General features: G+C 54.2%; 4 protein-coding genes across 4 annotated transcripts; 3 read left to right on the top strand and 1 right to left on the bottom strand.

The window, feature by feature from the left end:
• Positions 1-581: 581 nt before the first annotated feature.
• PHYSODRAFT_312000 (hypothetical protein) lies at positions 582-1,621 on the top strand (the record flags this gene model as incomplete). Its single annotated transcript, XM_009522612.1, has 2 exons — positions 582-593; positions 944-1,621. 2 exons carry the CDS (start codon positions 582-584, stop codon positions 1,619-1,621), a joined length of 690 nt encoding a protein of 229 aa, XP_009520907.1.
• A 429-nt stretch (positions 1,622-2,050) lies between these two features.
• On the top strand, positions 2,051-7,868 carry PHYSODRAFT_354082 (phosphatidylinositol 3-phosphate 5-kinase; the record flags this gene model as incomplete). The annotated part of the gene is made up of 1 exon (XM_009522611.1): positions 2,051-7,868. One exon carries the CDS (start codon positions 2,051-2,053, stop codon positions 7,829-7,831), a length of 5,781 nt encoding a protein of 1,926 aa, XP_009520906.1. The 3' UTR covers positions 7,832-7,868.
• Positions 7,869-8,066: 198 nt separating this feature from the next.
• PHYSODRAFT_479275 (hypothetical protein) lies at positions 8,067-12,116 on the top strand (the record flags this gene model as incomplete). Its single annotated transcript, XM_009522610.1, has 7 exons — positions 8,067-8,219; positions 8,290-8,403; positions 8,461-8,863; positions 8,932-9,019; positions 9,086-9,401; positions 9,462-11,423; positions 11,589-12,116. 7 exons carry the CDS (start codon positions 8,067-8,069, stop codon positions 12,114-12,116), a joined length of 3,564 nt encoding a protein of 1,187 aa, XP_009520905.1.
• Positions 12,117-12,169: 53 nt separating this feature from the next.
• On the bottom strand, positions 12,170-13,765 carry PHYSODRAFT_485631 (hypothetical protein; the record flags this gene model as incomplete). The annotated part of the gene is made up of 1 exon (XM_009522609.1): positions 12,170-13,765. One exon carries the CDS (start codon positions 13,763-13,765, stop codon positions 12,170-12,172), a length of 1,596 nt encoding a protein of 531 aa, XP_009520904.1.
• Positions 13,766-13,999: the final 234 nt, after the last annotated feature.

Genomic DNA, 13,999 nt, shown 5'->3' with positions numbered 1-13,999 from the left:
GTTGACTTGTTGAGGCGCTGCTACGCCCTGCATACTCCCCCCACGTTGAGCAAATGATAATTTTCAATCAGCTACTCTGAAAGAGGTTTAGTCGCCTCGCGCAAGAAATGTTAGATAAAGGTTTATGATGCTCACGAACAAAACAAATTGCATATGCACTTTGCCCGCCCAACACGCAGTACCTGTAGATACTGCCAACGCCACTGCACCGTTGACTCGGTGCTGCAACCTTGGCCATGCCAGTGATGTCGGACCAATGCTCCGCCTTAGAGATCATGTTCGTGGCAGGAAGTGCTGGCCGCACGCAACGCATTTTGTTACTTGGCAGTAAGACAAGCCAGCATTGCTGCCTCTGTCGTAATGTTTGTTCGCCATCAGGCTGTTTAGCTAGACAACATTGAAGTGGCTGCAGCTGGGAGCTGTTGTCACAATCGCGGACTCGCGCCATGCTCGCGAAGTACACTGCGCCCGATGCCGTCGCTGCTCGGGCATGAGCTCCAGGCAACATGCTCCATTATTGCCAGCACCAGCAGCACGTTGCCAAGAGCTCGCGGGACTCATCACTTTGTGTTGCCGGCGGGATGGATGGACCTGTGGCGTACCCGGCCGCGAGCCGGAGCCGGGCCAATCACGGGCAAAAATCAAAAATTTTGGGGCCCCTGGAAATTTTTTTGAGACCTAATCGCCGCTCATTTCGACTAAAGCGGCCAATCGCAGCGCGCAGAACGTTCCGTTGCTACTTTTCGCGAAAAACGCACTTGGGGTCACGACGCCAAACGCCAAACGCCAAGAAGCTGGGGCGGGCTCACTGCGCTGCGAGGGCGCCCACAGCATGAAGCGCGAGCGATCTCCGAGCGTGCCCTCCCTGCCCTGCCTGAACGCCGGCCGCGGCCTCGACGTCTGCCGCCCGCAGCGCCGCCAGGACGATGCCGTGACCCACAAGCGGATGCGCGGACGCAGCAGCGCCTCGTCCTTCAACAAGCCGCGCAGCATCGCAAGCAGCGGCAGCAACATTGGCAGCAATTACAGCAGCACTGGGAACAATTACAGCAGTACTGGAAGCAGCATTGGCATCAGCGTTGGATCAACGTCGGCGGGAGTGCTCTGCCCGCCGGCACCGATCACGCCGACATCAACAAGCGCATCCCCGCCCGCGACGCTGATGCACTTCGCCGACTTTTTCGTGGATCCGTCGGCTGTGTCACCAGCTGAAGCCGTGAGTCTCGCGGAGGAGATGGCAGCGGACTTCTACAGCGAGGTGTCGATCATGTACGACATGCTCTCAGACATCAAGACGCCCACCGCCGAGGGCCGCGCCGTGGACGAGCTCATGCGCCGCATGCATAACTTATTGGGCGCCGCCGACGGCCTCGCCGCGCGCGGTGGCAACAACCTGGCGACGCAGATCAGCAACGTGCGCGGACTCTACAATGGGCTCATCCGCGTGTTCATCTTCCTGTACCAGCGGTACTACCGCGCCTTCGTGGTGCTGGAGGTGAGCGAGCTGCTGGCCGCGAGCTGGCAGCGGCTGCTGGCCTTCGTGATGGAGTACCGCATCCTGGACGAAGTGTTCGTCCGCAAGGTGTACGACCACGTCGCGCAGATCGTCAGCTCCGTCTGAGGAAATCAGACCAGCTATTTCCGGGGCCAAGCGAGCGAGCAAGCAAGCTGGCGTGTGTGTACAGACTCAGCTGCAGCGTCCGTGTGTTCATAGTTGGTGTCAGGACTCAGCTGCGGCGGCCCAGCCTCACAGCGGCCACTTTTTCCCAGCCCCAAAGTATAAAATAAAGCCCTGTTATCATTAGTCTTCTCCAGCTCTGTGTATGTTCCCCGTGTATTGCTGCAGTCGCTGCGGTCTCGTCAATAGAGCCCACTTGCCGCTTTTTTCGTCCGCATGTTGCAGATGATACGCTCAAGTTTTAGGGGGCGCTATTTTTACATACAAAGTCCAAGTCAAAGCGAAATAGGGCGTGCAGAGTGTTTGTCAGTTCTCGCAGTGGCAACTTTGGTCGTCCATCATTAGGCAAGTCGATTCCGCACTCCGCCGCTCATGACGACGATCTGCGGCGCGTTCCGCCAGCTCACGAGCGCGTGCGTGTCGGCCGCGGACTCCCCGCCTGCGCTCAAGGCGGGCGCGGGGTCGTCGCTGTCGTCCTCGCGGGAGCTGGCGCTGTTCTCCGGCCCGAGCGCGCCCCTGACACTCGCGGGACCCGCCACGCGCGTCGCGCGCAACAGCCGAGCGGGCCTCGTGGGGGGCTACGCGTCGCTGGACCAGTTCACGCGCTCCGTGGAGAAGGTGTCGACGCTGCGCGTGCCCAGGCTGCGCGCGGGCGAGCGCCTGGGCAGCATGTTCAGCTCCATGGACGCGCTGCTGGGCGTGCAGCTCGTGGCCTCGTCGCGCCGCGACTTCCGCGTGTGCATCAACTTCGTGCTGCCCGGCAGCGAGGCCGAGGCGCTGGGCATCCACCCGGCGGCGCTGGTTGTGGCTGTTAACGGCAAGTCCGTGCGTGGCGTGAGCCTGCCGCGCGTGCAGGCCACGATCCGCCGCGCGCTGAGCTCGAGCAACCATGCGGGCGATGTCATGGCGCTGGACGTGCCTGAGCTGGGGGACGTAATCGAGATCGACCTGGCCCAGAGAGAGCACGAGATGAACGTGGACCGCAACCCGTTCGCGCTCACGCAGTTCCCGTCGCCACAGGGCCAGCATCTGCCCGGCGTGAAGCAGTTCAGGGACGACCGCGACGCGGACGACAAGGAGCCTTTGCAGATTCAGGAGCAGGCGTCCCCCGCACTCCTGGGACGCGAGAGATCCAGGTCGTTCAAGCATTTTTGGATGTCGGACAGGTCCAGCAAGGCCTGCTACGAATGCGAGCAGTTGTTCACGTTCTTCAGACGAAGGCACCACTGCCGCTCGTGCGGGCAGATTTTCTGCGCGAACTGCTGTGCGAGGCTGCCGCAGTCTTTTGGGGGAAACAAGGTGGACGAGTCCATTGAGAGGCTGAGGAAGCAGTTGGTGTGCCACACCTGCCACAGACAATTACGAGAAGGGCTGCAGATGGAGCTGACTGGAGCCAAGTTTGAGGACGACCCACAGAAACCCACGAACTCGCCACCGACGCAGACATTGATGCTGATGCCGCAGCATCTTGCAGAAGCGATGGAGCGTTCGACGTCGGATGCGTCCAATTACAAGCAGTTGGACAAACCAGAGCTGTTCGACAAAGACGAAATCAGTGACGACATGCGTGTGACCGAGCAGCCGGAGAAGTCCCGCCCGCCGGTGCTGTTCAGCATGTTCCCCAAGGTGCAGATTGTTGCGAGCGCACAGCATTTGGCGCACCAACCGCATTTGCACGAGCTGACCAAGGAAGTGAAGCAGAGCGGGCACGAAACTGCGCGGAGGCTGAGGACATTTAGCGAACCGCAGATACTGTTCGAGAGAAAAGATGCGCAGCATGTGTCCCGGAAACTGAAGCGCTCCAACAGCCAGGCAGACCTGGGAAACCCGAGCAATCATCGCTGGAGTGAGGCAGAATTTAAGCGTCTTGTGGCCGAGTCAAATGCACAAGCTCGGCTTGCCGGTGCATATCCTCCGACTTCAAATGCGTCGACGGCGCGCCCCAAGGCACTGTCGGCGTCTTTTGATACTCCGCGTTTTGGGAACGCCGTGCAGCGGACCCCGTTCGGCCCCGACAAACTTTCGACAAAGGATATTGGCATTCTCGCTATGGTTGGTCTTGCTAAGGATGCTCACGATGAATCGGAAGACCCTGAACGTGTTCTTAGGAGAGATGCAGCTATGGAGCAAATGTCGAAGGATGCCCGTGACCGCATCGAAGAGCGCATTTTCCATTTGCTGGACAGTTCGCCTGCAGTATCGCAGCTTCTCATGGTAGAGCAACACCGCTGGATGCAGATTATTAACCTGTTCGCGCATCGAGCTGCACTCACCGTTTCGTGCGAACCCGACCAAGGCGACTTACTGGACATCATGCAATATGTCCGCATCCAATGTTTGGATGGTGGCCGCGTCCAAGACAGTTTCTTCATCGACGGTGTCCTTATCCACAAAAGTTTGGCTCGCAAAGGGATGAGAAGTGACATTTTAAACCCGCGCATCTTACTGATCGCCTCAGCCTTGGACTACCAACGCAAGAAAGAAACGATCTCGTCGCTGGAGAGTGTTGCCGGCCAAGAAGTGGAGTACATGCACATTGTGACGGAGAAGATCATGACTCTGAATCCCGATATCGTTTTGTTCGAGGGTCACGTTCACCGAGTTGCGGAGGAGCTGCTTTTCAAAGGGAACGTTGCAGTTGTTAAGAACGTCCGTCTGATTGATCTGCAGCGAATTGCGCGTTGTACTGGGGCGTCTGTGCTGACATCTTATGATCACATTGACAAAATGTCGGATGTTGGGGTCATCGGTACGTGCAAGCGACTATACGTATTGCTGAGCGACCAAGAACCGAGGAGTGCGAAGAAAATTGCGTTTAGAGCAAATGCCGATGGATTTTATGTAGCCGAGGAAGGACCTGGTATTCCTCGACAGCGGAAAAAGCGCACGCAGCGCCAGAATATTGTTTTCGAAGGAGGTATCACGTCGAAGGGGTGTACTTTGTGCTTGCGTGGAGGAACACACGATGTTTTCACGGAGATCACAAACGTTCTGACTACAATTATCCGTGCCGCATACAATATGAGGCTTCAGCGGTCCGTGCTGGCATCTTACGGGTACATCGCCCCCAGCCAAAACCACGAACGATCTGTCGCCGAGGAGTGGTTTGCCAAATCGTCGACTTCGTTGTACATTTCGCTCAAGTCGAACTCACTTTCGATGCGCGCCGCTTTGAAAGAGACACAGGCGATGTGCAAATGGTGCAAGGCACACACGCGCTTTAATAACATCAGCTCGTTACGGGTGGTTCGTGGAGCTAATGATGATGATGGCGCCTTCTCAAGCGCATCTATGGTGGAGTCAGGCCATCCCAATTGGTGCACGTGTGGAGCGAGATCATCCAACTCACTGAGGGACAGAATCTTGTTTTCTACTTGCTGGAGCACATTGGAGGGAAAAACAGCTTCGAAAGCAGATATGATGTGTATTGACTTCTACAGCTCGAACGACATGTCGGTGGGCCAATTCCTGGAGAATTTCTGCTTTGCGAGTAGTAAGGCTGAGTTCAAGCGCGCATTCTCGACTTCGAAACTGTCGTTTTCCCACGATACCGGGCGCATTATCGTGCGAGTGAAGGACTTAAATGACTTCAAGGACTCGAGTGATCAGCTCCCCCCGGCAGAATTTCTCCGGGAGTTCAGCTATCGTGCTGTATTGCAGCAGATTCGATCGGATGAAGTGCTGATGTGGTCACGCAATATGAGCGGTGGGAATGTGTCCACTCTTCTGTCCTCCGAGTATTCGGTGGCTCCAAGTGACTTGTGGAATTATTCATTCGGGAAGTTCTTGGAGGATATGTTTTACGGAAAGGCGATGGACATCGACTGCGTCCGCTTTCCCCATCTAGCAGGGGTCAGTGGGTCGCGAGATGCCTCGTTGGTGCACTACTTCTCTCGTCGCGGACGGGTGGTAAGTGTGCATATCGAGCCCCTTGAACCTGTTCTTCACGTAGCTTTGCAGCCGGCACTGTGGCAGGAGCATATTGATCATCAGGTTCAACTCGACGCCATCCATGACCTATGCGATCTTGTTCGCGAAGTTTACGGAGTGACAACGTCCAAGGTTGCTGAGTCGATGGCAGACCTAGTCACGCCTTTACACGCCAAGCAAAACCTGAAGATCCTACGGAATGAAGTTCAGCAATGGTATTCCTGCTTCGGCGCAAAAATCGAGGCGAACCCTCCGCAGGACGTGTTCGCGTACAACGCGCACTTTCGTGAAATTTACGAATACGCGGTGGGTTGGAGTCTGCGTATCACAAGAGCCGTGCAGGCTACGGTGAAACCAACTATGGCGAGCCTCGTAAACAGCCCGAAGAGTGCCCTCCCCAAGGCTTGGTTTGATCAGCTTGCTCAACAAGCGGAATCTAGTGACCGCTACAGCGAACCGTCCACCCCAAGTGTGCTAGGGTCTTCTACCCCTGTGAGTATTAATTTCCAAGAACCCGGAAACTTAGCCCACCTCGCGAGTTTTGCTCGCAGTTTGGCTGCTGCCAACAAGGACTCGCCGGCAGCAGGAATGGCAAAGGTTGCCAACGAAGTGACCAATACGTTGCGGCAGAATGGAAATGGAACTACAAGCTCACGTCAATCGGAGCCGTGGGATACAGATGAAAGCTACGATCGTTACGATGAGTCTAGCCATTCATTCCCGGCCGACTACTTGGTAGAAACGGAGCCGTTCCCAGTCAAGGCCCCAGTGTTTGGACAAGCAGTTTCCACAATGGGTGTACCAGGCCATATCTCATCCACGATGGGGGCTCTAGCTTCCAAGAAAGCGCTCGAAAACTTCCGGTTGACTCAACAAGCGAAAAAGCCTGACGGTTTGGGATACTTAGCACTCCCTAAGCGGCTTCTCGAGTGGCATCCTAGCCTACCGTTGGGGGCGAACAAGGCAGCCGTCTTGGTCAATGCGAAACAACCTACTTCGGTGGTTGCGTACTCGCTGTTCTCGAAGGAGTACAGTCAGTGCATCAAGGAAAATATGCGGAAAGAGGCAACCCGATATGCTCTCGAGTCAAAGGCTGACAACGGTATTCACCCAACGTTTGATTACGGTCAGTCCGAAGAGACTAGCAGCATGCTACGCATTTTACGCTCCGCTACGCGAAACAATGTCGACCACAGCTTCGTCGATGAGAACCAATTCCAGTCAGCCATGCGCTTCAGCTGCAAGTCGTACTATGCAATGCAGTTTCATGCGCTCCGGAAACTATACTACGGTGGTGACCGCAACTACGTGGAGTCTCTTTGCAACTGCCAGCAATGGAATGCGGCCGGTGGAAAGTCCGGTGCTGGGTTCCTGAAGACGCGTGACGAACGCTTCATCGCCAAGGCCATCCCGGAGATTGAGCTGCAGATGTTCCTGAGTATGGCCAACGAATACTTCTGCTACATGGCAAAGACTTTCGAGAATGATTTGTCTTCCATGCTTTCGAAGGTGCTCGGCATCTACAAGGTGTCGATCTCGAACACAACTCAGAATGGTGACAGTGACCAAAACGTACGAATGTGCGTGATTGTGATGGAGAATTTGATGTATGGGCGCGAGGTGGACTTCTCCTTCGATCTGAAAGGCAAGATGGAAGGGCGCTACAAGGAGGACCGCAATGGAGACAGCCGCAGTGTGCTCTGGGATCGCAATTTCGTGGAGCTGGCAGGAGGCATCCCGTTACCGCTGCAGGAATCCGCGTTGTCGCTGCTCATATCGGCCATCATGAATGACACAACGTTCTTGGCGTCTGTCCAAGCAACTGACTACTCGATGCTGGTGGGTTACGATGTGGAGAAACAGGAACTGGTGGCATGCATTATCGATTACATTCACAAATACGATTTCATGAAGATGATGGAGCACGCTGGCAAGAGGCTGATTCAGGAGGAAGGCGAGATCACCGTGCTTAACCCGAAGCACTACCGCAAGCGCTTTTGCTTGGCCATGAACAAGTATTTCGTGACGATCCCGTCACGCTACACAAAGGTGACCACGGTAATGCGGAACACGGCGTCTACCACAACAGTCGGAAGTACGAACACAATCAACCAAGAAGAAGAAAGAGACTATGCGCAGCCCCCGTACAGCACGAGCACGACTGCTAGCAGCGTGAGCACGATTGCAAGCTCTTATGTGGGTGCTCACCGTCGCCAAGCGTAGGGTGCCTTGGGGGACCATCGACAAAAATGATGATAGTAATTTTACTGTACAATAACACGCCGGGATTCAGCCGAGAAAGAGAGAGAGGTGATCAAGTGGAACGCGCATACCAATAGACTGATACCAGTGGAATAGAATCCGCCACCAAGGTAAAAATGAAATGCAGTTTCGCACCTCTAGCATTATTGTGCTTTCGTGCCCCTTCGCAGGAAACCTCATGGTGTAGCTGAAGGAGATGGAGACAATCGTGCTCTTGGAAGCAGTTCTCCATGACTACTGTCCCCGCACCACGGTGATGAATCCGTTCAAGCCAACGGAGAAACGCTGGCTGTCTGCTCTTCGTCCCGCGAAAGCCGCTCCACCACGTGAGGTCGTCGGCAAAGTTCAGGTAAGGTGAAAAGGCGAGTCGAATCGATATGTGGGCTGTCCGCTAAGTGTATCGTGTGTTGCTTGCCTAGCTTGTTCGACGGAAGACCCCCTCATCAACAGGCGAAACAAAATCAATGCATTCGACGTATTGGCTGCACTTTGAGGACGTGAGGATCCGAAATGACCGTGACTTACCGCTTTACGTGCTTCTATCGCGTGCTAATGATCAAACATTGGACGACGATCGCATCATACAGAAGATGGAGGCTAGCGCACAACCTGTTCTGCTTGACCGTGGACCTGAAGGTCAGTGGAAAGGGTCGCACATGCCCTGCATTTTCGAGCAGGAACTGCTTGTCTTCGATCCAATGGTGTTCGCAAGCGTTGCTATCGGAAAACCAGCAGCTGCGAAGCCGCCTACAGCACAGGTGCTTGTGTTCGCGTATGGAGCCTTTGAGACATACGTGCCTCCGACGAAATCTGCAGAACAGATTGCACTCGAGATGGAAGCGCTTTCCAATCGATTCCTGCAAACTGTCATGGAGGTGGAACAGGACGAACTGCAAGGCGACAATGATTTATCGTTAGACGTACTGCAGCGGAATGCACGTCAGCTCTTTCGCATGTTTGATCAGGACAAGTCTGACTCGATCGACTTTGAAGGTACTGCATGCAAATGTTTACATTAATCACGAAATTCATACTGTTTTAACGCTTTTCTTGATTCCCAGAGTACAAGCAAATGCTGGCGTACATGAAGGTAAACCTTTTGGAGTCCAAAGCTAAACGCTTCTTCCAGCTGGTGGATGACCAAAACAAGTGCGTGGTAATGGTCCGAGTGTGCTCCACTTGCTCAAACTAAACTATTCGTGGGTGGTTTTGCAGAGGATACATCGATGAACGAGAGTTCGTGATCGCGATGTATGTCACCAACTACTTGCGCGCTCATCAGAAGAAACAGAAACAAGAGAGTAGCAAGGCTACTGATCCTACGCAAAATTTATCACCGACCGACGTATTCCACCAATTGGACGGTGACCGGGATGGGCTGCTGAACGCGTTTGAGTACGAAAAATCATTGGAGCTACTTGGTGTACCTATCACTTCCAAGCGTGATCGAAAAAGAGCACGCGCTAAGCTCACGAAGTCCTCGCTCATTTCGCTGGAAGAGTTTAAGCGCGCGTGGGTGGAGTTAGTTGACGTTCGGATGGAATTGGAAAAACGCAGTGTGAAGGATTTTAGTGGAACGGCTGGCCAAAAGAAAAGCAAGAAACTTATGGAGCAAATGCGAAATGCTCTGCTGGATGAAATCCGCCGTGAAGAGCAGGAAGAGCTGAATGCCGCTCTGAAAACAAAAGAGGAAGTTGTTCGTCTAGAGAAGGAGCGCCGAGCTATTGAGCAGGAGGAATCGAGGCGATTATCCCAGCAACAGCGCCATGCCGCCACGTCAACCAGAACGAAGGAGGCACTCCGCGAACGGCAGGACAAAATCAACCGCAAGAAAGAGCGCATGATCAAAGATCGACAAGCTCGGGAAGAGAGACGATTACTTGACCGTGCTGAAGATGAGGCTGAAAAACGCGTTATTCATGAACGTGAGGTCGTACAAGAACTGATGATGTCGAAAATGGAGCGCATCATTCGTCGCAAAGCAGGTTGCGGTGATGACGTTGTGGACATGCGTGGTCGCGGGCTAAAAAATCTTCCCTATGACTTGTATCATGGTCGGGATGCGCTTGCATCCCTGTCAAGTTTACTCATCCTGGATATATCTCGCAACCAACTTCAGGACCTCCCAGGTGCCATCTTCACGCATTTGTTCTCGCTACAATCGCTGGATATCAGTAACAATGAGTTAAAGGGGATCCCCGAAGAAATCGGTGAAGCGCGTGATTTACAGCTGCTTGACGCTCGCAGCAATAGATTGATCACCACCCCTGCAGCTCTAACAAATCTTCACGAGCTACGCGTACTCCACTTAGCCTACAATTGCTTGGTAAAGTTTGGTGACAATTGCAATGGTCTGCATTCGCTTGAAGAACTCAATCTGGCTAGCAATGCGCTGGAAGTTCTAGCTGATGGAATTGGAGATTCATTGGTGAAGCTTGCGCGACTCAACCTGCGTGGCAATCCTTCTCTCAAGCGACTACCAAATAGCTTACAGCAACTACACAACCTGAGCATTTGGGACCTCAGTGTCTGCGACCAGAAACGGCTGGGTAAAGATGTCTTCGGTGCGCAGCTTAAGAATCTTCGCAGCCTCAACTTGTCGTTTAATGCTCTCTCCACTTTACCCGACGGGATTGGAGCTGTTACCAATCTGCAAGAGCTCAATTTCAAGTCCAACGCACTTGGATCACTACCCGCAGCACTGAACAATCTCTCGGAGATTGTCGAATTGAACGGTGAAAACAACGCGCTCCAATGGCTTCCAACAGGGTGCGGCGAAAAATGGGGATTGATGGAAGTGCTGCGGTTGTCACACAATCGACTTAGTGCCTTACCTGTCACGCTTGGACTGATGCATTCTTTGCGCACACTGCAACTCTCGAACAACCGTATTACCGCTCTTCCTCTGGAGCTGGGCGCATTAATTCATCTTCGCGAGCTGGATGTGTCATGGAATCAGCTTACGAGTATTCCAGACGAGCTCGGGTGCCTCGAGTCCCTAACGACAATTGATCTATCGCACAATCGACTCGCGAAATTCCCCATAACGATCGCAATGTTAACAAGCTTAAAGCGACTGCGTTGCTCGCATAATGCTCTAGTAACTCCATTGGATTCCGGTCTTGGTGCACTGAAGTCCCTCCGCTACGTGGATTTGGCTGCGAATCAACTCACGGAACTTGAGCCATGTCTCTACGAGCTACCACAAGTGGAGGTGCTGAATTTGCATGGCAACAGGATATCAATGCTGCCTCGTGAAATGGCGCAGCATTGTGGTGCTCTTCGGAAACTTGATCTGTACAGCAATAATTTGCGTGCTCTCCCCTTGGAACTTGCTAGCGGTCTGCTCACGCAGCTAGAGGTACTGGAAATTGGTCGCAATCCTCTGACGCTTTTTCCTGAAAAGACCAGTAGCTCTTGGGAGTTGAAAGATCAGTATCAAACGAGCTTTGCAAATGGATACACACCAGCGGAGACGAAGGCGTGGGTTGTTGATCGAAAGGTCTGCTATCCGGTGTTTGTACGAGTGTGGGAGGAGCTAATGGCCGAACAAGTGGCATCGCATACGTTGCCACTTATCGGTGAAAACCCTGAAGTTATCACCGAAGAACGCGCTGTATCAAAGCGACAAGCAACGAGCGATGAGTTTTGTAGACGTGTCGAAGCTGCAATGCGAAGCACCACTGGCGATGACAACTCAGCTACTGGAACGTGGCAGCAAAGGTACGAGCGACTTGCTCGTCACTATTTCTACGAGTTCAAGCACGTCGGCCATGTAATCGTATTCGATGCATCGACTCAGCGACAGGTTGGGGAAGTAAATTACGATATCGAGACACGATTGCAGCGCCAGCGCTTGGGGCGCGCAGAATCTGCCATCCAGGAGAGCAATGATTTCCGAGCTCAATTAGCAGCCGTGTACCGTGCTGACAGCGACGTGCTGGTGCCCGCTACCGAGCAAGGTCATCATCGGCGCGCTCGACACGAAAAAAAGCTACTTGAACGTGCTCGGCGTGACGCACAAACAATCAACGCAGGTGTCAAGGGCCAAGTTGAAGCCGCACAACGAAGGCACGAGGAGGCTAAACGGCTTGAACGTGCCAAGTTTGCCGATGAAATGAAGCGCCTCGCACGCGAACGCTTGCAACTCAAGCAGCAAAGGAAATCTCAAGTCAACAATGGTAGGAAGATCGCAGTAGCAATAGAGAAGGAAGGCGGAAGTGATGCACCAGAACGTGAGCAGTGAAGATGAAGAAACGGTGTAAATGATGCCTAGCCATGCGAAAAAGCTCGACCTCCTCACGCATCCTCTGCGGCCGCTGCAGCTTCTGCCGCTGCCGCCGCAGCTTCGTCCTCGAGTTGCTGTGCTTGCTCAGTCATAGCGGTGAGGTTTTCAGCGCGCGCAATCACAGCGAGCGCCCAGACGTAGAAGCACGACGCAACTGGACTCGCAGCATCAACGTCAGCCTTCGCGATATCGACTAGCGTTTGCTTAGCCTTGGAAACTGCTGCTGGGGTCGCTGGCAGAGCGTTCCGAATGGAGCGTAAACCGTTAGCGCTAGTGCTGTCCGCTTCCGCCAAAGTTGCCATCGCTGCCAGTGAGGACTCAAAGGTGTTCAGACATGCTGTCAACATCGCTTCACCCAGGAGAGGCGAGATCTTGTCCCAACTGGGCTGACCCGTAGCGGGATTGTAGAGCTCGCGTCGAGCGTAGCCGAGAAGTTCCAGTCCCGCAGCAAAAGTTGACAATACCAGCGGTTTGAACGGCACCACGCGCGTAGATGCAATCGCCAGGGTCGGGATGTGGGATACCAGAAGAGTTGTAAGGAAGGATAGACGAAGTTCCGCTTCCTTTGTAGTGCGTTGCTGTTGAGCAGCTTCGCTGAGCTCTTCACCTTCTGGCGGCGGCGGGAACTGAGCGGCCAAATTCTCCTCCTGGACAGCCACTTGTGCTGCAAACGCCACCAGGAACTCACGCAACAGCGGCTCATCACTGGAGACGCGTTGCTCAAGGTCCTTCATATACAACGCGCGCTCTTTCTCTTCAAGCGTAGTGAGGAACAACTCAGTAGCATGCCGGAAGCGGTCGATCTCCTTCCTGGTAAAGGCGCGCGCCTGACCCATGGTGTCCACTGAAAAGACAAGCCACTGCTCCAGCACATTTGGCTCCTCGGGATTGCTCTCATTAAGCACGTCGGCGTGTAAATAGCTCTTGTACTGCTCTGCACGCGTCAGAAGAGCTCCAAGCTTGGGCACACCGAAGAACTTGACCCGCGGGTCACGAAGTACATTCTCCACATGCACAAACTTGGGCGGGGCAGCTGGCAGCGGGTTGCCCTCGGCGTCAAGAGCAGGGCCGCCATCTTCACCAACAGGTGCAATCTCCTTAAACACATCGAACGTGACTCCAACTCCTCGACGCACGCCTTCTTCCTCTCCTTCGTCCGTGGGATGGGCAACAAACTTGTCGACGACCTTTGAATCTGGATGCTTGGAACTCGCCACAAAGTGGACGACGTTGTTGCCCTGTGGGTCGACACACTTGCGTCCAATGTAGGCTTCTTCAGCATTCAATGTCGAGCACATCCACTCGAGAAATCGCTGGAAGACCAGCGCCACGCTGGGCTGACTGTGCAGCTGGGCGTGCACTTGCTTCTCCTCCTCCAGCAGCGCCTCCCAGGCGATTTCGTGCTGCTGCTGGTCAGTGTTTTCGTCCATTGCGCCAACTAATTGCTGTCGAGCGATTGCTAGAGGAGTGGAGAGACCGGATCGCTGCTGGTCCTCCTTGCGCATCAGGAGCTGCTGCTGCGCTTCGATGTTGGCGACGTGCTTGAGCAGGTAGTGGCCCAGGAAGTCGACCGGGTCTTCAGGCTGCAGGATCGCCAGCTGCGCCATCGCCTCCGTCAGTGGCGCGCCCACCGCCTGCCGCAAGTACGCGTGGTCCAGCTCGAAGTTGTTCGCCATGAGGGTTCGGCCTGCTGCTGCTGCTGCTGGAAGATCGAGAGATGCAACACGAAATGGCTACACACTTTGAAAAAGCGACCCTTCGTATAGAAACGCATTTCTATTTCTTTATCGCGAACTTTATGGGGATAGGTTCGCACGTGTGTGGACCACTTTTCCCGCCAA

Source organism: Phytophthora sojae, assembly GCF_000149755.1.
Source record: "Phytophthora sojae unplaced genomic scaffold PHYSOscaffold_2, whole genome shotgun sequence".
NCBI classification, from domain to species: domain Eukaryota; phylum Oomycota; class Peronosporomycetes; order Peronosporales; family Peronosporaceae; genus Phytophthora; species Phytophthora sojae.
The sequence above is the reverse complement of the archived record's forward strand: the minus strand, read 5'-3'. Positions and strand labels throughout refer to the sequence as shown.